Below are 27,041 nucleotides of genomic sequence, written 5' to 3'. Positions count from 1 at the left end.
AACACCCTTTATTTTCTGCATCTCTAGAATGTCTCATCAATCCAATCGAATTGAAATTTCTACTTTCTTTAATTCCCACTGCCTGAAGCTACAAGAGAAAAATAACATATTATAAATATATTATCTAACTTCAGTTAGGTTAACATTATAATAATCTTTATTCATTCCTAATCAACTCCCTTTTCCATACTCCACAGTTGTTGTTTCTCTATTGCTCAACCTTATCCTCACAACTCACATTTTTTGCAGATAACCATAGTCCTTAATTGCAATCAGAGTAAAAAGACCATTGAACATAAACTACTTTGCCTCTCACCCTTTCATTTTTTAGATTTACCTATGTCTTCAGTATCTTTACCATCTTTCTGAATAGAGGCAAGCCAAAGCTAGCCATTTACTCCTAGTTGCAACTCCTCCAGTCTCCTCTGCAATCCACTGTATTTCTCCCTCTCTTCTGGCTCCTTATAGATATAGCCTACACACCTGCATAAGTCTACCAAGCCTGAGAATCTGAACACCTATTTTCTTCTCCCTTAAATATATAATGGCAACCTTCTCTTTTCCTTCCTCATCCAATTTCCTGAAAGAGTCCTCTACATTCATTATCTTTATCTCACCTCCCATTCATTATTCAAACTACTAGTCATGCTTAAAGCAACATTACTGATGAGTCTGCTCTCAACAACTGAAAACAGTTCTTTTCAGCAAGTTCTCCTTCATACACCATGCTTTCTCCTAGCAAAGAGCTTGAGTATCAGAGTGGGGAATGTCTTACAGACATAGAAAACAGCAGCTCCTTTGTTATGTGTTTCATTTCTGCTAAAGCCTTTTTTTTTTTAATTCTAGGTCAACCAAAGTAATACTGTCAGATAAAGTTTTATAAGACCATCTTATTTTATTAAATGGGTAAGAAAAACCACACTTCATGTTTCTTAATATTAACTACAAAATGTTACCTTTAATGATTTTAATGTGGCATAAGTTACTTAGTTTTGATAATACTTAGTTCTATTTGGGGGGGGGTGTTTTTTAAGTTTGGCAAGACGTGGGGTTTATTAGCAATGAAAATGAGATACATGTTTCAGGTTAACTTGACAGCATCATATTCATTACGCACCTTTAAGTTTAACATTTTTAAATCTGGTAAAAAGAATTTACTTTTTTTTAAGTCAAAGTACAATTAGCCCTGGACAGAATTGGAAAGGCCAAATTTCATCTTTAAAATGATGACTTGATATGCTTGAAAGAAGAGCAATGGGGTAGGAAGCTGAACTCCCTTCAAACCTAATAACCTAACATTAATCCAAAAGCCTGGAAGTAGCATTTAATTTTGAAAAATGTGGTTCAAGGTGGCATCTTAATTCAGTTATCTCCAAAGACTAATAAGTAAAATAAAACAAAAAAAGATTTTATGTTGGTAAGAAAATCTTAGGATGAAAAATATTATGCCCTGTCAGTGAAACTATAAATTATTAAAACCATTCCAATAATCAATTTGGCATTAATAATATTTATACCATTATCTCAGTTAATTTCTCTTTTAGGAATCTAACCTAAAAATAATCTGGAATGTAAATAAAAATATATGCATAACAAGTTCCCTGAAATGATAGAGAAATAAACATCATGTGAATGTTAAGTAAATTATACTATCTCAATATAACAGAATATTAGACAATTATTAAAAATGAAGTTTGCAAATAACATGAAAAGTACATATATTGTTAAATAAAAAGAAAACACAAAACCGGCCAGGTTTCAGGTTTGATGGATGTTTTTCTTTCTCTCTTTCCTCCCTCTCCCCTCTTCTCTCACCTGGCCGGTTTGGCTCAGTGGTTGAGCGTCCACCTGTGAACCAGGACGTCATGGTTCGATTCCCAATCAGGGCACATGGCCAGGTTGCAGGTTGCAGGCTTGATCCCTAATAGGGAGCATGTAGGAGGCAGCTAATCGATAATTCTCTCTCATCTTTGATGTTTCTTTCTCTCTCCCCTCTCCCTTCCTCTCTGAAATCAATTTCTCTCTTTCCCTCTCCCTTCCTCTCTAAAATCAATAAAAATATATTAAAAGATGAAATCAGTAAAACATATCCTCGGATGAGGATTAAAAAAATCTTACAAAATTATAGTCTTCAAGGATACAATCAGATAGTAACACTTTGACCCAGTAATTCTACTTCTAAAAATGTATCAGAAGGAAATAATTACAGTGGCACAGATACGTTACTAAAGAATCAAGTATTCTGCACTGTTATTTTGGTAAGGGAGTATTAAAGACATTTTACTTCATTTGTTTTCTTAAAGTAGAATGTTTTTTCAACAGATGTATAGTAAGCAGTTGCTAAGTAAATACTTTAAATGTATTTTTATAGTATGCATCGTAATTTTTTTTCTATTTGAATGTTTTAACTGATATTAACTAGGTATTTTATTATAAGTAAACAGGGAGTCTTGGGTTCACCAGTCAATAGTTTTCCTGAATGAATTTCAACCTTTTCTGTAGCTCAAGCCCAGTCCTTTTTACTTGCATTTTTATTTCTTCTACTAGAGGCCCAGTGCATAAAAATTCATGCACTGGAGGGGGGTCCCTCAGCCCGGCCTGCTTCCTCTCACAGTCTGGGAGCCCTCAGTGGCGGAGGCAACCCGGCGATCAGGGGAAGAAAACGTCCCATCACACCTCTGCTGCTGCCACTGCCGGCAGCGCAAGCCTTGGCTGGCCCTGGTTACCTGAGCCTCAGGCAGCCCTGGGCAGCTGGGCAGCCGCCATCCAAGGCTTGCTTGCACCTCGGGCCAACCCTGGGCGGCTGGGGGGCTGAGAGGACTGGGGGACTCAGAGGCAGGCGCGTGGAGCGGCCGGGCCCGCCTTAGGGCAGGCCTAAGGGGACTGGGCACCACCATCTTGTGGCTGTGGGCACTGCCATCTGTGAGGGTGTGGCAGTCAATTAGCATATTCCCTCTTTATTGGCTGTGGGCACCGCCATCTTTGAGGGCAGGGCATTAGCATAGTCCCTCCTTACTGGCTGTGGGCGCCATCATCTTTGCAACAACATGAGGGTCAATTAGCATATTCCCTCTTTATTAGATAGGATGTTCCTGGTATGCCTCATATTATTGTGTTAGAATTCACTAATGCATCATTATTTTGAATTAAAATATATTTTGAATTAATGGTGAGTTTTGCCTTTTAAATGCACAACTCCCAAGAATCTGACTGTTTCAATGTGTTTTGTTCTGTGATTATTTTTCTTACCTCCTAAATTTCAATTTTTTAAAAAATATATTTTATTGGTTTTTTACAGAGAGGAAGGGAGAGGGATCGAGAGCCAGAAACATTGATGAGAGAGAAATATCAATCAGCTGCCTCCTGCACACCCCCCACAGGGGATGTGCCCACAACCAAGGTACATGCCTTTGACCGGAATCGAACCCGGGACCCCTGAGTCCGCAGGCCGATGCTCTATCCACTGAGCCAAACCAGCCAGGGCTTGGTGTTATTTTAACAGTGGGTTTTAAAACAATAGAAATGTACTACAGTTGTATTAAATTAATCATAATACATCAATATGAAAGAATACTATACAGTTCAAAACAATGTGTAGTATAGAATAACTGTTACTCTGAGTGCCTAACAGCTAGCTCGCTATGCTCTAGCAAATTAAAACACAAATGGGCATCTGCTTTAAGAACAGCTAATCCGTGGGCTGGCTAGCAGCATATGGGATGGCAGGCTGCTACCCAACTTGCACATTAGCTAACTCATCTGACACTCTTTCTTGAGTTATCTGAAAGTAAGAGACAATTGTTGGTAACATAAAATTTAACTGAAGCCAAGATACTGTAAAGCCACAAATAAGTAGCAATTAAGATTAAGCTGAAGCCAATAGTAAGCAGAAACTATGAGATAGAGGGGAAAAGTGCTCTGCCAGTTTATGTTGCAACAGCAGAAGCTAGAATTGAAAGTCAGGTAAGTCACTGTGACAGACTACTAGACCAGGGAGCAAAGGACACGCACTGCCGAGAAAAATGACGAATAATTTCATCACCAGAGCTGTACTATATCCAAAACAGTAATATTCTAGTCTCCTTGAAGCCTGGATGACAAAGCTTCCTGTCTTCCTTAGTCTCCATGAATTCTTACAATAAACTTCCACTGCTTAAGGCCCCTTGGTGGTTCTATTGTTTGAAATCTAACAGACCCTAATATTTCATACTTTTAAAGAACCCATAATAATACTGGTATATATTCCCAAAATGTTAAGCGGAAAATGTAGAACACAAAATACCTTATAAGCATGGTCTCAATTATTTTAATAAAATTATTTATATACACAGAGAAAAACAGAAAAAGTTAATCCATCAAAATGTTAACAGTGGTTAACCCTAGCCAATATTATGGGTGATACTGCATTTTTACCATTTTCATATTTTCTATAATAGCATATATTATTATTTTAAGATAAAGATTTCTAGGGGAAAAACTGAATAAGGACTAGGAATAAATACACCAAAATATTAAATGACCGTTGCCTCTTGGTGATTATAGATGGTTTATTTTCTGCTTCACTGGGAAGTACTACCTCCAAATTTTTAAATAATCATTATGTTTTTCATTATAATTAGGAAAAAGATTAAACCTGAAGGAAAGATAGAAAATTAAAGGGGCTTTCTTTTTAGTTTTAAGTCAGATTAAGGAAATATGTGTGCATAGTGGAACCTCGGTTCTAGAACTTAACTCATTCCAGAAGGCTGTTCAAAAACCAAATCTTTTTTGTTTTGTTTTTATTGTTAATCCTCATTCAAGGATATTTTTCCCACTGATTTTTTATAGAGAGTGGAAGGAAGGAAGAGAGAAAGAGAAACATCAATGTGTGAGAGATACATCCATTGGTTGCCTCCACATGGGGGATCGAACCTACAACCCAGGTACATGCCCTTGACCTGAATCAAACCCGCGACCCTTCAGTGTACAGGCCAATGCTCTAACCACTGAACATACTAGCCAGGGCCCAGATTATTTTTTTCCCATTAGAAATACTGTAAATTGAATTAATCTGTTCCAGACCCCCAAATGAATCTGTTTTAACCCTTCTTATATACGGTACATGTCTAACGTGCTGTTTATAAACACTTTAAAAACAAAAAGGACATGAAATATTAATGAAAATTTAATAAAAAAAGAAATGTACAGTAAAAAAACTTAATAATAAGCAGCAACAAAAGCAAAAATCATGAAAATATTGACAGCACAATTTCCTGAGATGTTAACATGAAGTTTAGTAGTAAACTGACTCTTACTTGAGCATTCTGACGCGTGACTGGTCATACAGGTATCAGCATAAAAGGGTTGTCAGGTTGAGAAGCGAATTGTTTGAGATGGGAGACATTGTAGAACAGAGGTTTCACTGTAATTGACATGTCTAGGTTTCAAGATAATTCTACTTGTTCTAAAGTATATTTTAGAGGTGTGTTAATTTTATCTTTTCATTTTTAAATTTATCTTTATTGTTTAAAGTATTATAGATGTCCCCTTTTCCCCCCATTAGCCGCCTCCCCCCTGCTCCTGTCCCCCTCCCCCAGGCCTTCACCACACTATTGTCTGTGTCCATGGGTTATGCACAGTTCTTTGGTTGATCTCTTCCTGCCTCCCCTGCTTCCCTCTGAGATTGGTAAGGATTTTTAAAGTTTGTTTAAATATATATTAAGTATATTGTAAAGAATTTAGAAATTAAAGAGAAAAAATTCTAATTCCACAACAGAATATCAGAATCTGAGAGCTAAAAAGGGTCCTTAGTCTGAATATTGCATTTTAGATGAAGAAATTGATGCATAGTAGGCAAGTAACTTGGGTTTCATACCTAATATGTAGGATCGAGGCTAGAGCTTTACTCTCTTGAACCCAATAAAGCCCAGGGCAATTTCTACTATAAAACAATGCCTCTAATAACTTTCTCTGTAAGCATAGAAAATGTTTATCTCCTTGAACTAGAAACTTTATAGAGCAAATATCTGAGAATTGAAGGAAAAAACTTTTTCCATCAAACAGAAATTATAAAATGAAGACTAATACATAACAAATACTAGGTGTACCGGTTAATAATGGCAGATTTTGTAATAAAAGAAAACACGATAATTTCAAGAGAAACATCAAAAGTGCTTTATTCAAAGTAATGTCCATTGCTAGCTACACATGCCCCCATCTTTCAGGTAATTTGTGGATATCGTCCCAACAGAACTTTCCTTATTTTGAGGCAAGCCATTCAGAGACCCAATTTTCCACTTCTTCGTATGTTTTGAAGTGCTGCTCAGAAAGTACATGTGCCATCAATCGGAACAAATGGTAATCTGAAGGAGCAAGTTCTGGTGAATACGGTGGGTGGGTTAATAGTTCCCAGGCAAGATCTTTTAACGTGTCTTGAACTGGATTTGAAGTGTGTGATGGTGCGTCATCATGAAGCAAAATTACTTTGCCGTGTCTTCTGGCACATTCTGGTCGTTTCACGATCAAAACGTGGTTCAAAATGATTATTTGTTGTTGGTAGCAATCAGTATTAACAGATTCACCTAGTTTTAGAAGCTCATAATACACCACACCTTCCTGATCCCACCAAACGCAGAGCACTGTCTTCTTTCCGAAGCAATTTGGCCTTGTAGTCGATGATGGTTGACCTGAATCAACCCGTGATTTTGTGCATTTGGGATTCTCAAAATAAATCCACTTTTCATCGGCAGTCACAATTCGATGCAAAAAAGACTTCCTTTCGTGCCGTTAAAGCAACATTTAACTGATGACTTTTCAGTTTTCTATTTGTCTTTCGTTCAGTCGATGTGGCACCCATTTTCCTTCCTTTAAAATCTTTCCCATTGCTCGGAAATTGTTTGCTGAGCAACGTTTAAATCTTTCTGCAAGTTGTTTTTGAGATTGACATGCATCTTTATCCAATAATGCTTGTAACTGTTGGTCTTTAAACTTTTTCGGTTGACCTGGACGTTCTCTGTCTTTCACATTGAAATCATCACTTTTAAAGCGTTTAAACCAGTGTGCACAAGTATCTTGAGGTAGATGGAGCATGTTCACCATAAGTTTCCCAAAGTATACGATAACTTTTTCTTCAGAATAAAGTAATGAATTAAAACTTCCCCAAAATGCTCCTTTTTTGGCACGAAATTTGACATTTTTAAGCGTAAAAATATCTATGATGTTAATTTTCAGCAAATTTGACACTGAAGTTTTGAAGCTTGTTGTCAATACAACAAAATAGCATACATAACAAATCGCATATATATCAACATATGTGTAATTTCATCTATTGGAAAAAATCCGCATTAACCAGTACACCTAGTACATTGTCATATGGATCTAGAAAAAAATATTTTTGAGCTTTTCACATTTGTACCTAAAATCCCAAAATACATAGGATTTTGTTATAAATGTGTTGACAAATAATACAGAGCACATGAGTTTGTTGCTTTTAGTCCTTGTATTTTTTTAAAAAGCAATTAAGCAAACAGATTCTGGAGGCAGACTATCTGGAATGTAATCTTGACACTGCCATTCACTAGATGTGTCACTTTGAGCAAGTTAAACTGAAGCTTTTCTGGGTCTCAGTTTCCCTATTTATACCAGGAATAACACTTGGCCTAACTCATTAAATGAGTTCATATACATAAAGCACCAACAGTGCATGGCATAAACCCTCACTATATATATAAAAGGCTAGTATGCTAAGTGTCCTTCTTCCCATCCCACCGGTAGCTGTGATGCGCACTGACCAGGGGACAGACGCTCAATGCAGGAGCTGCCAAGCAGCAGTGATTTGGCAGAAGTGGTTCTCAGGGAACGCACCCCGAAACCAGAGCAGAGGGAGCTCGATTCCTCGCTGAGCCACGCGATTCCACCATTGGACATGGGTTATGTTGTTGCTGGGGCATTGTTGGCCCAAATCTGGTTTACTGAACACTTGCATTTGTGTTCCACACCCTGTACGATAGCAACTTTGCAGAGTGCCCTCTTGCACTCCCACTCCGGGACCTCTTTGAGGATGTTGGAGAGCCAGTTTTGGCCTGATCCCCGCAGGCCAGACCGAGGGACCCCACCTGTCGGACGGACCCTGCTCACTCCGCAGATGCCAGAGAGGGAACATGGGATGTTGGCTCCAGGGCGTGTCTGTCCCATCTTGCCCAGTCCACCCTGCCAGCCACCTTCTAATTAATTTCCTTTCAATGTGCACGAATCCATGCACCGGGTCACTAGTATGTTATAACTGCTTTTATAACATAACATAAATGTTTGCTGTGTTTTTATTATGGTTATTATACTTCTAATAAAGTGGGCAATATTATCATTTAATATCCACTATGGATAACTTGATAAATTAGAGAATGTCTAGATCTCATTGACTTCATAAATACCATCTTCAAGTAGATTAGCAAACAGAACAGCCAATGATCAAATTGGCTAATGATAACTGTCAAAGATTTTTCAACTTTTTGCCAACCTCTTCAAGGTCAGGGGATAGTGTACAGGAAATAAGGTACACAAAGAGGTGCTGGGTTCAGGAAAGCCAGGCAATAATAAAGCATTAGTAGCAAATATGGGCAAGCAACGTGGGTCAGGAATCCAGGCAGGTGAGACCAAGGTTGAAAAGCACAAAGCAGTTACTGTGGTGAGATGAAAGAGCAGCACAAAGGAGAGACAGCATGCTCGAATTCTAATCCTGGTTCAGATATCAACAAGGTATATTGTTTTAGGAGAGCAAATCTCCTTTGTGGTTTTATTTGCCTCAGGTAAGACAATTGGCCTATTAGGGTCATAGATGGCCCAAAGGTCAAATACTATCCCCAAGTTCTCAAGAAAACATTAGCAAGGGTTTACTGGATTGACATTTTATAGGTGGACAGCTGCTGTAAAGCAGGAATTAAGTTTTAAAACTTTATTCTTGTCAAAAAAATTTGAGATTTTTCTCTTTGCAAGTCTGTGCCCTTTATCAAGTCCAGCACACTCATGTTCTGACAGAGGAAGCACTATGAAAGAAGAAAAAGGTAGCACAGAATAAGGAGTAGGTAAATAAATTTTAATTTTAAAAAGAGAGGCGGGTAGGACTCATTAAGGATATAACTGAAAGATTTAAAGAAGATAAAGGAGCTGGCACTGGATATCTGATGGGAATATTCCAGAAAGGGAGTGCAAAAGCCCAAAGCTGGGGGTGTGCCTGGAATAATTCAGGGGATGAAAAGGAGGCTAGTGTGGCTAGAGTCCAGTAAACAAATGAAGGAATAGTAGAAAAGAAGTAAGAGAAGTAATGATGGTCCAGATCAGTTAGGGTCTTATAGATCACTAAAAGGGACTTTTAACTCTGAAGAGGGGGATCCTTGGGGAAGCTTAATACAGAATAGACACGATCTGATCTATATTTTTAAAGGATCACTATGGCAAATGTATTGCAAAGGTTGAGAAAAGGTAGAAGCAGGGAGAAGAAAAGTATTAAGTGTGAGGCACAAAAGAGACAATGACAAGTCACACCAGCAGTAGAGATGGTAAAAAGTGGTTGAATTTTGAATATATTTTGAAGATAGTCAATGGATTAATTTCTTTATAGACTGAATACAATTAAAGGGAAAGAGGGGATGTGTTAAATATTTTTTAATCTAAGCAAGCAGGATGCCAGATCTGCCATCAACTGAGAATGGGAAGGCTGCAGGTGAAGCTGACTGCGGGGGAGGGAGGGGAGGGGATTACTATGAATTCAGTTGTGGATATTTAGGATTCTGCGATATTCAACCTACACAAACCCATAAACTCACAAAATTTTATCTTTCTATATAGATGACAAGACCTATCCTATCTAATAAAAGAGTAATATGCAAATTGACCATCACTCCAACACACAAGATGGCTACCCCCATGTGGACACAAGATGGCTGCCACAAGATGGCCAGCAGGGGAGGGCAGTTGGAGGGACCAGGCCTGCAAGAAAGGGCAGTTGTGGGCGATCAGGCCAGAAGGGGAGAGCAGTTGGGAGAGACCAGGCCTGCAAGGGAGAGCAGTTGGGGAGGGCAGTTAGGGGTGATCAGGCAGGCAGAGGAGGGAAGTTGGCAGCGACCAGGCCTGCAAGGAAGGGCAGTTGTGGGGGACTAGGCCTGCAGGGTAGGGCAGTTGGGGGGACCAGGCCTGCAGGGGAGGGCAGTTAGGGGTGACCAGGCCTACAGGGGAGGGCAGTTAGGGGTGACCAGGCCTGCAGGGGAGGGCAGTTAGGGGTGACCAGGCCTTCAGAGGAGGGCAGTTAGGGGTGACCAGGCCTGCAAGGGAGGGCAGTTAGGGGCAATCAGCCTGGCAGGGGAGCAGTTAGGCATCAATCAGGCTGGCAGGGGAGTGGATAGGGGGTGATCAGGCTGGCAGCCGGAAGCAGTTAGGGGCAATCAGGAAGGCAGGCAGGCAAGCAGTTGGGAGCCAGCAGTCCTGGATTGTGAGGGATGTCCCAGATTGGAGAGGGTGCAGGCTGGGCTGAGGGACACACACACACACACACACACACACACACACACACACAACCCCGTGCACGAATTTCATGCACCGGGCCTCTAGTGAACGTACAAACTAGAAATTTCAGATTCACACTGAACACATGGGTTTTACACATGGCAACAGCACTTGTTTCCTAATGTTGAACTCTGAGCTCAGTGGAACCAGCTTGTTACCTATTTTGGAAGATGAAGTTACAACTAGAATTAAAATTCTTTAAACATAAAAATCATGCTTTGCCGAAGCCGGTTTGGCTCGGTGGATAGAGCGTCGGCCTGTGGACTGAGGGGTCCCGGGTTCGATTCCGGTCAAGGGCATGTACCTTGGTTGCGGGCACATCCCCAGTAGGGGGTGTGCAGGAGGCAGCTGATCGATGTTTCTCTCTCATCGATGTTTCCAGCCTTCTATCCCTCTCCCTTCCTATCTGTAAAAAATCAATAAAATATATTTAAAAAAAAAAAAAAAATCATGCTTTGAATCTGGCTGCCTTGATATATACATCTGAATATCAATGTAGCTCAAGAAGGAAGGGCTAGAACTGAAAGTGTACTATGTTTATCCAGAAGATACAGAACCCCTAGAGTTGGAGACATACACATTAGTCTCAGAATAAATCTAAAAATTTTAACTGTGTGAAAAAAATTCTGAACGTTTGGGTTCATATGGCTCTGTGAAAGTACATGGATTAATGAAATCAAAAACTTAATTTAAATCATGTAGTACATTCACACTATCATAAATCTCATAATTATACAGTTCTATAACATAGTAGCATTAGTTTCAAACGGTTGACATTTAATATTATTTTATATTATTTTTGGGTATACAGCAGAGTGGTTAGACAATTATATAATTTACAAAGTGATCCCTCTGATATTTTAAGTACCCACCTGGCACCATACATAGTTATTACAATATGATTGGCTATATTCCCTATGCTGTACTTTACATTCCTGTGACTATTTTGTAACTACCAGTCTGTACTTCTTTTTCACCCAGGCCCCCAACCCCACTTCCCTCTGGCAACCATCAGATTGTTGTCTGCATCTATGAGTCTGTTTCTCTTTTGTTTGTCTCTATTCTTTAGATTCCATATATACTAGTAAGTGAAATCATGTGGTGTTTGTCTTTCTCTGTCTGACTTATTTTAATTAGTATAATACCCACTAGATCTATCCATGTTGTCACAAGTGGAAAGATTTCATACTTTTTTATGGTCAAGTAATATTCCAATGTATATATATACAACTTTTTTATCCACTTGTGTACTAATAGACACTTGGGCAAACTCAACTACTTTAAATCATACGTAGCTGACCACCTCAAAAAAAGACTTTGTGTACCTAATTTATACATATTTTAGAATATTCTTTAAACTTATATAAATCTTATGATCTATACAATGATGATAAATTGTGTTCATTTAAGAATATATGATTGAACTGATTTATAGTATAAACTACCAAAAATATCAATTTAAAGTAAAGTTTATAATTGAATAGTTTAAAAAGGGCAGAGAAAAAAGGCTGGGTACATAGGAACTCCTTCACTGAACTAACCAACAACTCTACTAGTATTGTATCTACAATGCAAAATCAAAGAGAATAAACAAGGGCCTCTTGCAGGAAGCATATATTTATATGCATGCTTGTCAAATTAAATATACACACATTCATTTCATATCAATCCAAAAACAATTATAAGTTACTCCAAAGTCCAACCAACTCTACCCTAAATAAACTTCATTTACTAGGTGGCAGGATGGAAAAAGGCTTAAGGGAAAAAATAATTTTTTCCAAGACTTTGTGAAAAAATTTTAGCCCTTATATACAAAATTCAGTTTTAATTGTAAAGATGTAAAAAACAATCTTTTCCTCCAATCTAATCAACAGATCATTGTCAAACACCACACATCTTGTAGCTAAAGGATTCCACTTTATGAAGGTCCTCACTCCAAAATCTATGATCTTGTGGGAAAGCCCCTCTACACTTCTGGCACATGCAGTTCTCTTGGCCTACTAGCTGCCCTGTGGCAGCAGAACAGGAAATGCAGGTATGTCATCAAACAGTCTTCAATCAACAGTAAGGGCAGCCACAGTTCTTTGACCTCAACCTCCACAAAATCAAAACAAAACAAAAATAAAACAAACAATCAAAAAACACAACTGACGAATGAGATGGCAAAAGTGGCCACTGCTATGTTTTCCACACCTCATAGGGAAGTTGTGAAATTTGATGGCTTATAGAACTGTAATACCTCCTTAATGTAAACACCATCACCCATCACATAGTCACTATCATGTCTCATCTAGATTGTTCTAATAGCCCTACTCTCCTTAGTTTCAGTCTAATCCCTCTATAACCTTTTCTGGCCCCTACTAAGATTACCAAACCTCATTTCAAGGAGCTATCCCCTTTGTTCATTATATTATAGCCACAATACAGAAGTAGCCTTTCAGTTTCTTAGGCAAGCCATGCTTATTTTGTTGTTCTCTAGGAGTCTTTCATCCCTTCTAAATGTCATTTCCTCACAGAGATTTTCTTAATCACATTATTTTTAATCACAGCACTTTATTGGTCTCCTTCAAAGCAATTTTCTTATATGTAGTTTGTCTATTAGCTTTAAGCTCCATAAGAGTAGAGCAACTATGTATGTTTCATTCATAACTATATACCCAGAGCCTCTCACATTATACCTACCATAAAATTTAATGATTACTTGTTAAATTATTAACATCACCAAGACAGCTAATAATGAAGGATTAAGCAAAAAATACTCTTAGGAAACAAATATCTTGCAACCCAAGTATTAAAATTCAAACATCTAGCCAGGCCAGCGTGGCTCACTGGTTGAGCTTCAACCTATGAACCAGGAGGTCAAGTTCAATTCCTGGTCAGGGCATATGCCCAGGTTTCAGGTTTGATCCTCAGTGTGGGGTGTGCAAGAGGCAACCAATCAATGATTCCTTCATCATTGATGTTTCTCTCTCTCTCTCCCTCTCCCTTCCTCTCTGAAATCAATAAAAATATACTTTAAAAAATTCAAACATCTAAATCCAGCACTCAGAATCAACATCTCTTACTTTACTAGTATACATGGTTCTAATAAGGTTAAGTTGTCTCATTTCCAAAGTAACCCTGATGAACTAGATAGGGGGGGAAAAAATAAACAGAAAACAAAAGCCCACACGTGAAATTCAAAAGAGACATTTATAGAAGGTCCTCAAACCCCAAAAATACCTTAACAGCCTCTAAGAATATCACTGTTAGCGGCCTGATAATATCTGCTTTTGATTAAATGTCTCCTGTACTCTATCAGATAATTCTGATTTATGCTCAAAATCTTGTTTTAAAACAGGAAAGCATATGTCACCTTTTGGATTGATTACAAGAAAACAGTAAAGATTAACCAAAAAATATGCATGAAGTATTAACATCAAAATAAGTGATAATCATTTGCTGAATGCCTACTATGGGTCCAGATCATTAGATACATTATTTCTGATTCTCACACCTAATTTCTGAGGTAGATAGTATCTCTTTTGCAGATGAGAAGACTGAAGTTCAGAAAAGCTAATAGATATAATTAGCTTGCAGTTAGGAAGTATCTGAGCATTGAAACCAATCTGCTTGACATCAAAGACCACACAATTTCCATAGGACCATCCAATGCTTTCCAAATGTTGATATGAGTGTCACCAATGCTCTTATTAATAATAAAAATTCCTAGGCTCTTCTCCTAAAGATTCTGATTGAGGATGTTTAGGATAAGAACCTAAAATGTGTATTTTTTAAAATGCCCTAGTGATTCTGATAATTAGGCAAGTTTAAGAAATCTTGCCCTGGGATTAAACTAGACTACACAAACATGAAAACACTGATCAATATGATTTTATAATGGATTCTAAAACAAGTATTGGCAATTGACAAGATCCAAAGATGTATGGAATTATCTCATTCATTTAGAGAACATTTCAGGACCAATAGTATTCCAGACAGCATATTAAGTAGTGGAGAAATAAGGACCAATAAGTACAATCCCTGTCCTCAACTTTACAGCCTTGTGGAGAAATATAAAGTCTTCAAAAATCTTAAAATGAAACATGCCTTCGATATTATGCTAGCTGGAGGGGAAAAGATGGGAGTTATGAAGTTAAAATTGTTTAACTGAAGTGATTCTGTTATTTCAGCAAATCTTGTTCAGGTCTCTCCTTGCTACCATAACATCTAGTAACAGTCTTGAAATACTGATACACTTCAAGATAGACATTTTTTAATTGACTCTACCATTAGAAAGCTCAATCAATATACTAAAGTGTTCTTGTGATGTCTCCTATGCAGAGATCCTATTGTACCCCAAAGTAGTTTCCAAATTTTTTCATTTCAAGTCACATTTCTAAATCTTTCAACTTTCTACAGCATACCTAAGATGAAGACAAGCAAAGAGAGTGACGTCCCACAGCCACTGATAAAAACTGGTGAAGGACATATATGGCAGTATAAATACATATGCAAGTGTTATATATTTAGAGGTATGTATCCATGTATGTGGTATGTATGGAGTATGTATGTATATGTATATATAGTGAAGGAGCCATTTAGTATAGCCTACTTATTGGTATGTTAAATTTTCTAACAAAGGAATCAATTAATATGCAATTATTAACATACTTCAATAAATGTTGGACAATTAGAGGTGAAAAAAAAAACTGGTGAAGGATGAGGAATTATTTGTGGCAATGGTAGGAAAATTATACCTCAGAAGTGAGTACATGAAGACATGATAATTTAGTGAAATAAGAAAAGAATAACATTAGAAACAAACTGCAGCAAAATAACTTGGCTCTATAAAGGGCTTAAACTAGAACTCAAACATTAGAAAAGCTCCAAGTTTGATTCTGATATAGGAAGTCATGACTAAGTGAAAAGGAAAAAATAATGTCAGTTATAATTGTAGATTAGCTAGGAAATACTGGTCCAAAACTATATTTAAATTCTAATTTTTAGGTTAACACATCCTTTAGCACTATCACCATTGTGAAAAATCAAAGCCTTCAACAAATGATCATTATATTTTGTAAAATTTATTTTGAGGGATAAAGAACTCCATAATTTTTAAATATTAACCAACCTGGCCAGTTCTACCTAATAAGTTAATCACTTTTTCCCTCATCTTCATTACATAATAAAATGAGAAATACAGCCCCCACACACAAACAGGAAACCTACTTTAATTAAGTGTGAACTCAAGTCTTTTAAATTACATATACATAAATATTATACAATAATAGGAACTTATCATTTCCCTCTCTTCCTTCAAATATGACTTTTGTCAAAATATGCTCCTGCCAAGATTTCTCACTACTGGAGCTGCCATCTTGTTCCATATTGCTACATGCAAATCTAACAATGAAGAAAATTATTATACTCATCCAGAAGAATGTCAAGAAAGAATGATGATCCTGATGGAATTACACAGTATAAGTCTGATTTGGAGTCAATATGAAAACATTTGTATTAAAAACCACATTAAAGTAGACTTTGTTTAGGTAAATTATACTTTTTACATTCTTATGTCCCAAAAATCTGATTATGTCTCAAAATTAACCAAGAACTACCTGTGTAGTAGAGAATGAAAAACAATTTTGTTTTTCACACCACTATAACATACCAAATGATAACATATGAGAATACAGTGATCTCTAAAATAAGATAAAAGCAATTCTATACTATGATATAGAATTAAAGTATGGGAAAATATTAACTATAAAGATCTACTCAAAAGTGAAATCTGTGAAAAATACATATGGATTGACCTATAGCTTTTCCAACTAATCTGGATTACAGATGACTCAGTAAACAATATCATTTATTTTCAAATTGGTAAGGAAAGACCGCTCCTTAGTTTTAAAAAAGGGATGGGGCAGTGGCAGTGAGTGAGAAGTTTAACCACGCTTACTATAACTGTTTTAATAGCTCTTTCCATTTAAAGGCAAGAAAAACTGAACATGCTCAACAGTTACAGTAACTTTCCTAAGCACTAATTTCAAAAACTTTTATAGGTACAATAGGCATTAACTGGGCTACCCACTGGCATAGTATGCTTGTGAATTATGCATGACAGAGTTATATAAAAAAAAAAAGTTTGAAAGTTCTGTATTACTATTACTATACCTATCTATGTCACCACAAAACAGGCTTAGATTTCCTTTTTGTTTGTTTGTTAATCCTCATTCAAGGATATTTTTTCCATTGATTTTTAAAGAGAGTGAAAGGAAGGGAGAGACAGAGAGTGAGAAACATCTATGTGAGAGAGACACATCAATTGGCTGCCTCTCACATACACCCGAGGAGAGGGGGCGGGGATCAAGCCTGTAACCACGGTACATGCCCTTTGATCAGAATCAAACCCAGGACCCTTAGTCTGCGGGACAATGCTCTATCCACTAAGCAAAACCGGCTAGGGCCAGGCTTAGATTTTCAATCAGAAAGATTCTCATTAATTCTCATCGAAATATTTCACATAATTTAACCTCATGCAAATATTTTAGAAATGGAAAATAAGACAAAGTGAATCACTTTTAGGTTTAAAAACAGCAGTTCAGGTTTCTTTACAGTTATGCTTCTCAAAGTGAAATAACATGTGCAGAAGATAATTAATAAAGGCTATTATTTATTGAGCACAGTTCCACACAATGTGACTAATTCTTTGCAAGTATTGTTTCATTTAATCCTTAATAATCTTAAAAGTTCAGGACTATCACTATCTCTATCTTAACTGAAGAGGCACAAATAAGTAATTTACCCAAGTGGCAGACTATAGATTTCAACCCAGAGCCAAAAACCAAGGTAACAGGGAAGAGAGGGAAGTGGTTCAGCGAAATCACAGAAATATTAACTCCCAATGTAGAAAAGAATACTGTTTACTGGTGGCATATAGTTCCGTATACTACTCTGAAATAGTGGCTTGCAATCCTGGCTACACATAAAAATCACCGGTAGGACTTTTTTAAAAAAACTATCCAAGCCTGGGACCCTCACTCTGATATTTGGCCTTCAATCGGCCTGGCCTGGGGCAAAGGCGAGTTTTTTTTTAAGCTCCCCAGATGATTCTAATGGGCAGCTAAGACTGAGAACCACTGGTAGTTCTCTCTCACCCTGTTAACCTCTCTAGTAGCCAACTATAATCAAATTAACTGATCACCTATTTGGTTCTGAACACTTTGCCTATTATATTTTCCATTTACCCCAAATAAATGCTTAGCTTTTCTTTTCCTTAAAAAAAAAGGAAACATTACAACTATGGCTATACCTTTTTAAATACCAAAATTTTGCCAGTTTTTCTTTGACATCAGGAATGTAGGGGGAGGAAATGAGCAGATAGCATAAAAATGTTTGAAAATCCCTTCTTTAAGCATCCACATATTCCTTAGATTTAAAACCATGTAAAAAGGTCTTAAGAGTCATGCTAAAAATTAAATGACTGGTTATGAGAGTAAAATAAAAGTTTTGTGAAATATGTTAAAGATTTAATACCCATGGTATTTGGTTGTAACTCTTAATTCTGCTGGTGATGACAGTTAAAACATTAAGTAACTGTCCAGCTGTGGTGGCTCAGTGGATTGAGCATCCTCTCATAGACCTAGAGGTCCCAGGTTTGATTCCTAGTCAGGGCACATGCCCAGATTGTGGCTAGATCCCCAGTAGCAGGTATGCAGGAGGCAGCCAATCAATAATTCTCTCCCATCATTGATGTTTCTATCTCTCTCTTCCCCTCTCCCTTCTTCTCTAAAATCAATAAAAATATAATTTAAAAAAAAAAACACTAAGTAACTGCTACTGTGGTAATAAATTTCATTGTCTTTTCATGGCACTGTGACAGTGATTATGCAGTTTTTACCCTAGAAGTCACCTGAATATAAACTAACAGGGGCTAAAGAAATGAACGCATTATATAAACATAGCCTAACAGCAATACCGCTAGTCATATCATTTACTGACAAATGCAAAGATTTTCCTGACAATCTTATATGAGAAGTCTTACTGTTTCACTAAAGTTATTCAATTACACATTCCAATCACCCTATACCAAAATATAATGAAAACTGTTAGTCTCAGATTTGCTGCCCCTTTTATTTTACTGAAAAGGTAGAAATGTGGAAATATCTGACAAGCATGGACGTTTGACCTATGATTTGAACAAGAGATCTAACACGAAAAAGAGTATAAATAGTTCAAGTCGTACAAAACTCTGGACTTCTCAGAGAAACATTACAAAACTTCCTGCTTCCGGCCAGCTCATTATTTGGTTCAGTCTTCACGTTCCTTTATTAGTCATGAATTCAGGAAGCTATCATTCCTTACTGTTTGAATAATATCGGACTTTTAAATGTTCCCAATCAGACTTTCAAGAACGCTTATCAAATGAAGAAGCCATCCCAGAGTTCATGCCCAAAAGAGGGAGTTATATTTCAAAGAACCCTTAGTAACCTGAGAAGTATGTCTATCAGAGATTTTTTTAATTACTTGTACACATATATCGTTCTGCAGATTTTAAGCATATGTTCATCTGTGCAGTTTCACCATGCACAATTACGGGAACTTGCATTAGTTCTGCAGAAACTGACTCTGCAAGAAACTGAGACCTGTGGGCAACGTGTGAAACACACAGACACAACGACAGTGAACCAGTCATTACCGATTGTGACTGGGGTCTCAGACGGCCCAGATCCAGCCTCTAAGCCATATGTAACTGGGTGAGAAAACAAGGGGGAGGGGCCTCAAAAATGCGTGTACTTCTACCCCGAAGCTGAGGGGGTGTCCCGAAGGAATGACCCCAAAGAAAAACCTTCCCTTCTGGGATCCTGCCTATCGCCCCAGGCCTGTAAGGCCTGCTAAAAGGGTTGTTGGGGAGTAAGGTCCTCACTTCGAAGACCGAAACAAATGAAAATAAAGCAAGTTCTCACTTCCTGGTTGCCTACTTTCCCAAAGGCCCCCGACACAAGACGGACATCGGGAAAAAGGGGCTCCTGAGGAGTAAAGCCACCCCCGCCCCCCGCCCTCAGCCCTGCACCTCCCGTCCTCGCCCTCGCCCTCCTCCGGGCCTTACACGGTGACGTGACCCGAGCCGCGGACCACCACCGGGTCCGGCGAGTACTTGAGCAGCTGCTCCTCCAGGGCTCGCTCCTCGTCCTCCTCCTCCTCATAGATCTCGTCGAAATCCGCCATCCTGAGTCTCGAGACCCCTGCCCGAAGGAGCCGGACTTCAGGGGCTGTGGCCGGGATACGGGCTGCGAGGCGACGGAGGCTGAGGGGAGGTGCCGCCGCGAGCTCAGAGGCCGCGGACTTGGCTCCTGGCGGTCTCTACTCAGGCTACAGAGGAGATGTGGTCCCGGCCGTCGCCGCCATTACCGTCAGCAATAACAACACAATGTCAACATCCGCCCGAGGGCCGACCCCTCCACCAGCGCCGCCGCCGCCGCCGCAACTCAGGCAACCACAGCAACAGCCAGAGCCGCCCGCAGCGGGAGCAGCGGGCTAGGGCATCGCGAGACTTCCCGGGAGCTCGGGCGGCGCGTGGGCGCGTGGGCGCGTAGGCGCGCGCACGTGAGCCTCGCGCACTCCCAGGCCGCCTTCCCTCCTCCGCTCCCACCCGCGGACGGCGCCTGGAGGGCGCGCTCCCGCGGCGCGTCCCCGACCTCCGCAAATAGGTCGCCGACCAGCCAGGGGGCGGCTCCGCGAGCCGGAGGCGGTGACCCCGATTCTGCGAACAGGGCTCCGAGCGTCCGGCGGTGCACAGAGTTCACCAAAGTAGCTCCAACCAAAACAACTGAAAATGAAAACCCTGATTGGAAATAGAGAATTTATCCTGTGTCTGATTGGCAGTTTAACAATTGAATCTCGCTTTTCGTCAGTTTTTTTCGTCTGTGATGAAGGCCACCGTCTGACTTCCCCAATTTGAGAAGCCCCACAGACACTGCAAACATTTTTGTCCACTAAAATTCAGAATTTTTCGAAACAGGTCCAAATTCAAGCATCTTGTCCGATCATTCTTTTAAATATATTCTAATATGTGAGACCAACGATGCTGATACTTTCTGTTCTTAAAAGAAAACTCACTGTCAAAAAGTGAATGAACTAAAAAAAAAAAAAAACATTAAAAAAAAAACCTCATAGACACAGACAACAGTCTGATGATTACCAGAAAGGGTGGTGAGGGGAGTAGAACAGGGTGAAGGGAAGATAAATGGTGACTGAAGGAGACGACTTGGGGTGGTGAACACTGTACAATAGACAGATGATGGATTATAGAATTATACACCTGAAACCTATAGAATTTTATTAAGCAAGATCACCCCAATAAATTCAATAACTTTTTTTAAAAAAAGAAAGAAAGCCCTGACCAGTTTGGCTCACTGGATAGAGCGTCGAACCTGCGGACTGAAGGGTCCCGGGTTCGATTCCAGTCAGGGCATGTACCTTGGTTGCGGGCACATCCCAAGTGGGGGGTGTGCAGGAGGCAACTGATCGATGTTTCTAACTCTCTATCCCTTTCCCTTCCTCTCTGTAAAAAATCAATAAAATATTTTTAAAAAAAAAGAAAGAAAGAAAACTCACTGTAGTCACGCCATAAAACAAAATTGGCAAATTCTCTGGATTACCTCAGCCATAACCTGTTTTCTTCCATTAAGACCTTAGGTAATCCCTTTCCTCCTCCCACAAAAGTAGGAAAGGGAAGGAAGAAAATGTCTAATGAATGCCTCTTACCTGCTTAGACCAGTAGTGAAGGCCTAAGGGTCACCTGGGTACTTGATTTCAGAGTCAAGAACCTGCCCAGGCAAAAAAAAAGAAAAAAAAAAAAAGAAAAAGAAAAAGTTCAGGGACAGGAGAGGGCTCCCGAGAGTCCTGGATATTGAGCATATACTGTGGGGGCAGGAAAAAATAGTCATATCGGACCCAAAACTGGTCAGACTATTCTCCAAGTTCAATCACCGTCCAGCAGTTCACTTTAGATGTGAGAAAGTGCCAAGGAGGGCAATGAGGATAGTGAGAAGTGACAAACAATCTCCTACTGGAAATAGCTGAAGGAAATGAACACAGCCAAGAAAAGGTGAAGAAAAGACACAGTAGATGTGTCAGACTTGCTGTGTATCTCCCTAGAGAACATTTATTCATTTATGCACTCAACAAATGTTTACTGAGCTCCAGTGATGTAGCAAGCACCATGCAAGTGTGTGTATGTGTGCCCGTGTATGTGTGCATGTGTGTAAATGAGATATAGTCCCTGCCTTACTGTAGCTTATTTATCACAAAGGGAAGCAATTAAACTTGCATTTAGGGATCCCAGAAGAGTATACAGAGGGTGCTAATGAAGCACACAGAAAACAGCTTGGTTTGCTAGTTAACAATGAGCTCTGGAGCCTGCCTGCCTGCCTGCCTTTATTCTCAGCTCTGCCACTTACTATGTGACCCTGAACAAGTCACTTAACCTCTCTGTTCTTCATATGTAACATGAGGATATAATAGTACCTAGCCCACTGGGTGTTTAAAAGAGGGCTGGGCCCACAGTAAATATGGAGTGGTACCAGGGGATCTGCAAGGCCCCATCCAGCCAATCAACTCTACGACGATCAGCACAGTTTTTTTACATTAGGTACTAGTATAATCTTTACTGTTTAGGTAATACATATTACTTAATATTCCCCAAGAACCCTGTGAGGTAACTAAGGAGGGTGTAATTTATTCCTTCATTTCAGAGACACTATGTGACTTTATCATGGCCAAATGGCTATTTAATAGTCAAACTCAGGACTTCCAACTCCAGTGTACTGGATAAGCCGAAATCTCCTGAATTTTCTTCTTAGTAGGAACCAGGAGGCCTGTGGCTGCGCTTAGTTGAAGGAGCAGCTGCAAATGGTATGGTGAGAAAAGGGAACAAGAAGGAAGGTCAGACTTTTTCAGATATGGTCATACACCTTTCTGTAGTAATAGTGGCCAAGATAAGGGGCTGGTGCCCCCAAATATCTAAATCATGACATAGCTGACAATTTGCCAGGGGCTGAGGAAGTCACTCGCGGCTCCTTAAACCTCTAGCACCTTCCATGGTTCCTGCTCCAGAGGAAGAGCTCAAAAATCTTAACTGAATTGAGATACAGAGTTACTAGTGCTATTTCCAGAGCATCCTGAGTTAATTCGGCTTCTGAGGACTGCAAAAACCTTATCCTTATCTTAACACAGGTTCTATATGGAGAAATGTTCTAAGATCTATTCAACAGAGAGATTCTTGTATCTCCCACCGCCTCAGAGTAAGGTGGGGGCTGCCTTATTTCTGTTCTTCCTATTTTGATCTTTTTTCTGCTCTAAAAACAACCTGTCAGCCAGCAGAAGGGTGTGGGACCCGGGAACTAGGCCCAGCGGGTGAGGAAACATGTTGACATCAGAATTCCAAACTCCACCCCCAATCCTCTGGGCTCCAGTTTCCTGTCACACTCCTTCCCCCAGTCTCTTCCCTGGGCTGAACCCCACTCACAGTATCTTTTCCTTCCATGTTTAGGTGCTCTCCTGCTCTCTGCTGAATGGACTCCCCTGCATTTGAATTCGCCTTTATATTGCTGCTTCACACACTTTCACACTTACCTTCAGACCAAATGGCTTCAAACCAAAAAGGATAATGCCTCAAGAGCTTCATGAGGCAACAAAAATCTTCAGTTGTTTTTAAGACAAATATTCTTAGGTTTGAAAACTTCCAGGTTCTGTCATGACCCAGCTGAGTCCCCTTGGGCAGATTTAATTTTCTAAACTTCCTTTTCTTTGGCCTGAATTGAAACCTATGTCATGGGGTTATCAAGGGTCAAATGAGGCAATGCATTGCTATGGATTGAATTGTGCCTTCTCAAAATTCATATGTGGAAGCCCTACCCCCCCAATGTGATGGTATTTGGATATAGCACTTTGGGGAGGTGATTAGGTTCAGATGAGATCATGAGGATGGGGTAAGTGCCCTTATAAGAAGAGACCAGAGAATTTGCTCTCCCCATCACCCTACCCTTGTTGTGAGGACACAAAATGAAGACTGCCACCTGCAAGCCAGGAAACTGGCTCTCCGGTGGGGCTACTGGAAGGTGGAGAAATAAATGATTGTTGTTTAAGCCACCCAATCTATGGTCTTTGTTATGGCAGCCCAGCTGACTAAGACAGCATGTAAACCCTCATTTTTTCACTCATTCACTCATTAAATAAGTATGTATTGAACTATTTCCAGGTGCCATATTCTGTGCCAGCAACTAGGGTTTAGCAATAAGGCAGTAAACAAAACACAGTCCCTGCCTTCATCAAGCATAAAGTCCAGTAGGAAGAGCTAACATAATTATAAACATAATTAACTGTGAGGATTATGATCAGTCCTGTAGAGAAGGGGACCATGACAGCCATTAATCTAACTCACTCTGGGAAATCAGGAATTCTTTTCTGGAGAAATAACATGTAAGTTGATGAACTAAACAAAAGTATGAGTGTGGGAAAATAGAAGAGATGAGAAAGTTCCAGGCACTGGGAATAGCATGTTTGTCTTAGTGGATTTGGGCTGCTATGACAGAATACCATAGACTAGAATGGTCTATGGTGAGAAGACAGTAATAAGTAATGGAGAATAGCACTGCTGCTCCAGGGCCCTAGGATTATGGAAAGGTGTGCAGTACAATTGCATGAAAAAAAATTTTGGGGAGTAACAGAGATCCTCTTCTGCTTTCATAGTCATCTCAACAACTGTGATGACTGAAGAAGTGAGAAAGAAGGTGACCCAAACTAGACTGGAAGCTTCCCAAGGGCACAATGTATTTTGTTTGGAAAAAGAAACAAATGCATATGTAGCAAATATAGTATTCCAGGCACTGTTCTAAGCACTCTGTACATATCAACCCATTTAGCCACACAAACATCCCTATAACATGGGTACCATCTTCGCCTCTATTTCATGCATATGCAAACAGAGGCAACTTGACCCAAACCCACACAACTAGAAAGTGGTAGAACCAGGATTTGAGTCTAAACAGTATGTTTCATCACCCATGATTTTATCACCATGCTCTGTTGTCTTAAACACCAGCAGGGTAATAGTCAGACTGCCTTCTGTCTCCCGATACCTACAACAGTGCCTGGCATACAGTTAGTGCTTTATAAATATTAAATACATGTCTACATATGTGAAATAATATTGTGTTCCCTTTTCCTTGATCATTTCATACTGTATTTATATATTTACTTCAATGTATGTCTCCAAATAACTTTACAATAAATTTGTAAAATCCAAGTGAATTCTCTTAGGTTATCCTAGAATAATATCTATGGCACCTCACCTGATTTAAACCAATGCTGTAAATATAACATACAAGTTGGACTGGGATTTCTTCACTGCTATCTTTTAAATTCACAAATATCTGGGGACTACTCCTAAAATCTTGTGCTCATAAAACCAGAATGGAACCCCGAAGTCATCTCATCCACACTGACTTCCAAAACCATGCTTCAGTCTAAATTATGTGGTGCTTCTTTATTGAACATCTCCCATAATTGTATTAAATATCATTAGCATATTGAGCACATACAAAAATACTTTATGTTCTTCTACGGTTCCTAAAGACTAGATTCTTTAAGGTCAAGGACTGTGTCTTGGCTTTTTATTTTTTTACTAGAGGCCCAGTGCACGAATTCATGCATGGGTGGGGTGGATGGCAATCGGGGCGATCAGGGCTGCGGGGGGTTGGCTGGGGGTGGGGGGTGGACCACGGGAGGTTGGCTGTGGGAGCGCACTGACTACCAGGGGGCAGCTCCTGCACTGAGTGTATGCCCCCTGGTGGTCAGTGCGTGTCATAGCGACCGGTCAACCAGTCGTTTGATCACTTAGGCTTTTATATATATAGATTCCAACCCCTTACATATGACCTGGAGTGCAAGAATCATTTAATACAGCTTCATCTGTTAATCCTCCTTCCAATCTCTGGGGAAATACAAGTTTATGCTTTCTTCTGTGTAACAGTTCTTCAAATAAGATATCCCCACCTGAAATCTTTTTCCTTTGAGCTAAACATGACCATTTACATAATTCATTTTTCCTCCAAGAAGGTAATTTCAGGTTTCTGACTTTACAAAGGCTGTAGCTGACTCCTAACAGCTTTGTTTAGTCAATAGCCTTTTTACTATTAGAGGCTCAGAAACAGACATAGTGTGATTTACCAGTGTGGTAGCCAGCCTCCAAAATGATCCCTAATAAGCCTCCTCATCTGGTGTTTACGCCCTTCTGCAGTAGAGCTGACCTGTGTGACCAAGAAGCTTTGTGAAAATAACAGTATCTGACTTCTATGGCTAGGTTGTAAAGGACATGGCAACATCCACCTTGTTCTCTTAAATCATTCACTGGTGGAATCCAGCTGCCATGTCATAAGGAAGGTCAAACAGCCCAATAGGGAGGCTCACGTGGAGAGGAACTGAGGCCTTCTGCCACACATATGGGTGGGTCATTCTAAAAGCAGATTATCTAGCCCTGGTCGATCTGAAGGGCTAGAGAATCTGCTTTTAGACTGCAGCCTCAACTAGCATCTGCAATGTTCTGACAGACCCTGTGTCAGACCACCCAGCTAAGCCCTTCACCAATTTCTGACCCACAGAAACTGTCAGACCCACAGAAACTGTCAGAAACCACAAGTGTTTATTGTTGTTTTATGCCAATACGTTTCAGGGTAATTGGTTATGTAGCCATAGATGATTATTACAGCCAGGTCAGAAGAAAAAGAGACTAGCACTTCCTGACCCTGGGTATCATAAGAAACAGTAGGATGATCAAAGTATTAATTTTTAAAAGTTCTGTGTGTGGGTGTGTGTGTGTGTGTGTGTGTGTGTGTGTGTGTGTGTGTGTGTGTTCTTTGGTATCTTTTTTAGTTTCATCTTATCTGATGCCTCTATAGCACTACTATAGTGCCATACTTACATAGACACTTAATATATTTGAAATATTGGGCTTCACATTTAAGTCTTGGGGGTACAACCAATTTTACTCCTGAATGGGTGTGGTGAAAATCTATTCTTTACTCTTTTGGAACTCTCATTGGGAACCAGTGGCCTTCTTACTCACCAATGTTAAGATTTTCCTGTACGTCTTTGAACATGATACAGGGAAGAGTTGGATTTAATGGTTATAATCATGCTGGGGTTCTCACGTGATTGAGCTGATGCAGTACCCGGTTTCCATGGGAATTTAGGAGAGAATGTGTCCTGGTGCGCTGTCTGTCTGTCTGTCTCTCTCTCTCTCTCTCTCTCTCCCCACCCCAACACCCAACAGAGACAGGGGGCCTTGCTCTGGTGCATATTTTTCTCATATCTAATTTTTTCTTATATTTTCTTTCTGAATGTCTGCTTTTTTACATTCATGCTTTTGAAATTTCTTTTCTGCTTTCATTGGCTAGTATGTTTCAATCTCTTCTTATAACCTGAGTTACTTTTATATAGAACTAAAATTTTAAAGAACAAAT

At 39.5% G+C, this 27,041-nt stretch overlaps 1 protein-coding gene across 2 annotated transcripts in view; it reads right to left on the bottom strand.

Moving 5' to 3' along the window:
* Positions 1 to 20,118, bottom strand: part of CHIC2 (cysteine rich hydrophobic domain 2) — a 55,857-nt gene extending 35,739 nt beyond the window's left edge. Inside the window, exon 1 of one of the 2 annotated variants that reach the window (XM_080673773.1) lies at positions 19,628 to 20,118. In XM_080673773.1, coding sequence (XP_080529899.1) covers positions 19,628 to 19,746 — 119 coding nt within the window. In that variant the 5' untranslated portion in view covers positions 19,747 to 20,118. The remainder of the gene's footprint in view (positions 1 to 19,627) is intronic. The other variant, XM_080673772.1, reaches the window with a different exon arrangement.
* Positions 20,119 to 27,041: the final 6,923 nt, after the last annotated feature.

This window comes from Plecotus auritus (genome assembly GCF_963455305.1).
Source record: "Plecotus auritus genome assembly, chromosome: 1".
Taxonomy (NCBI): Eukaryota; Metazoa; Chordata; class Mammalia; order Chiroptera; family Vespertilionidae; genus Plecotus; species Plecotus auritus.
Note: the sequence above shows the minus strand (reverse complement) of the source record. Positions and strands in the feature narration are given on the sequence as shown.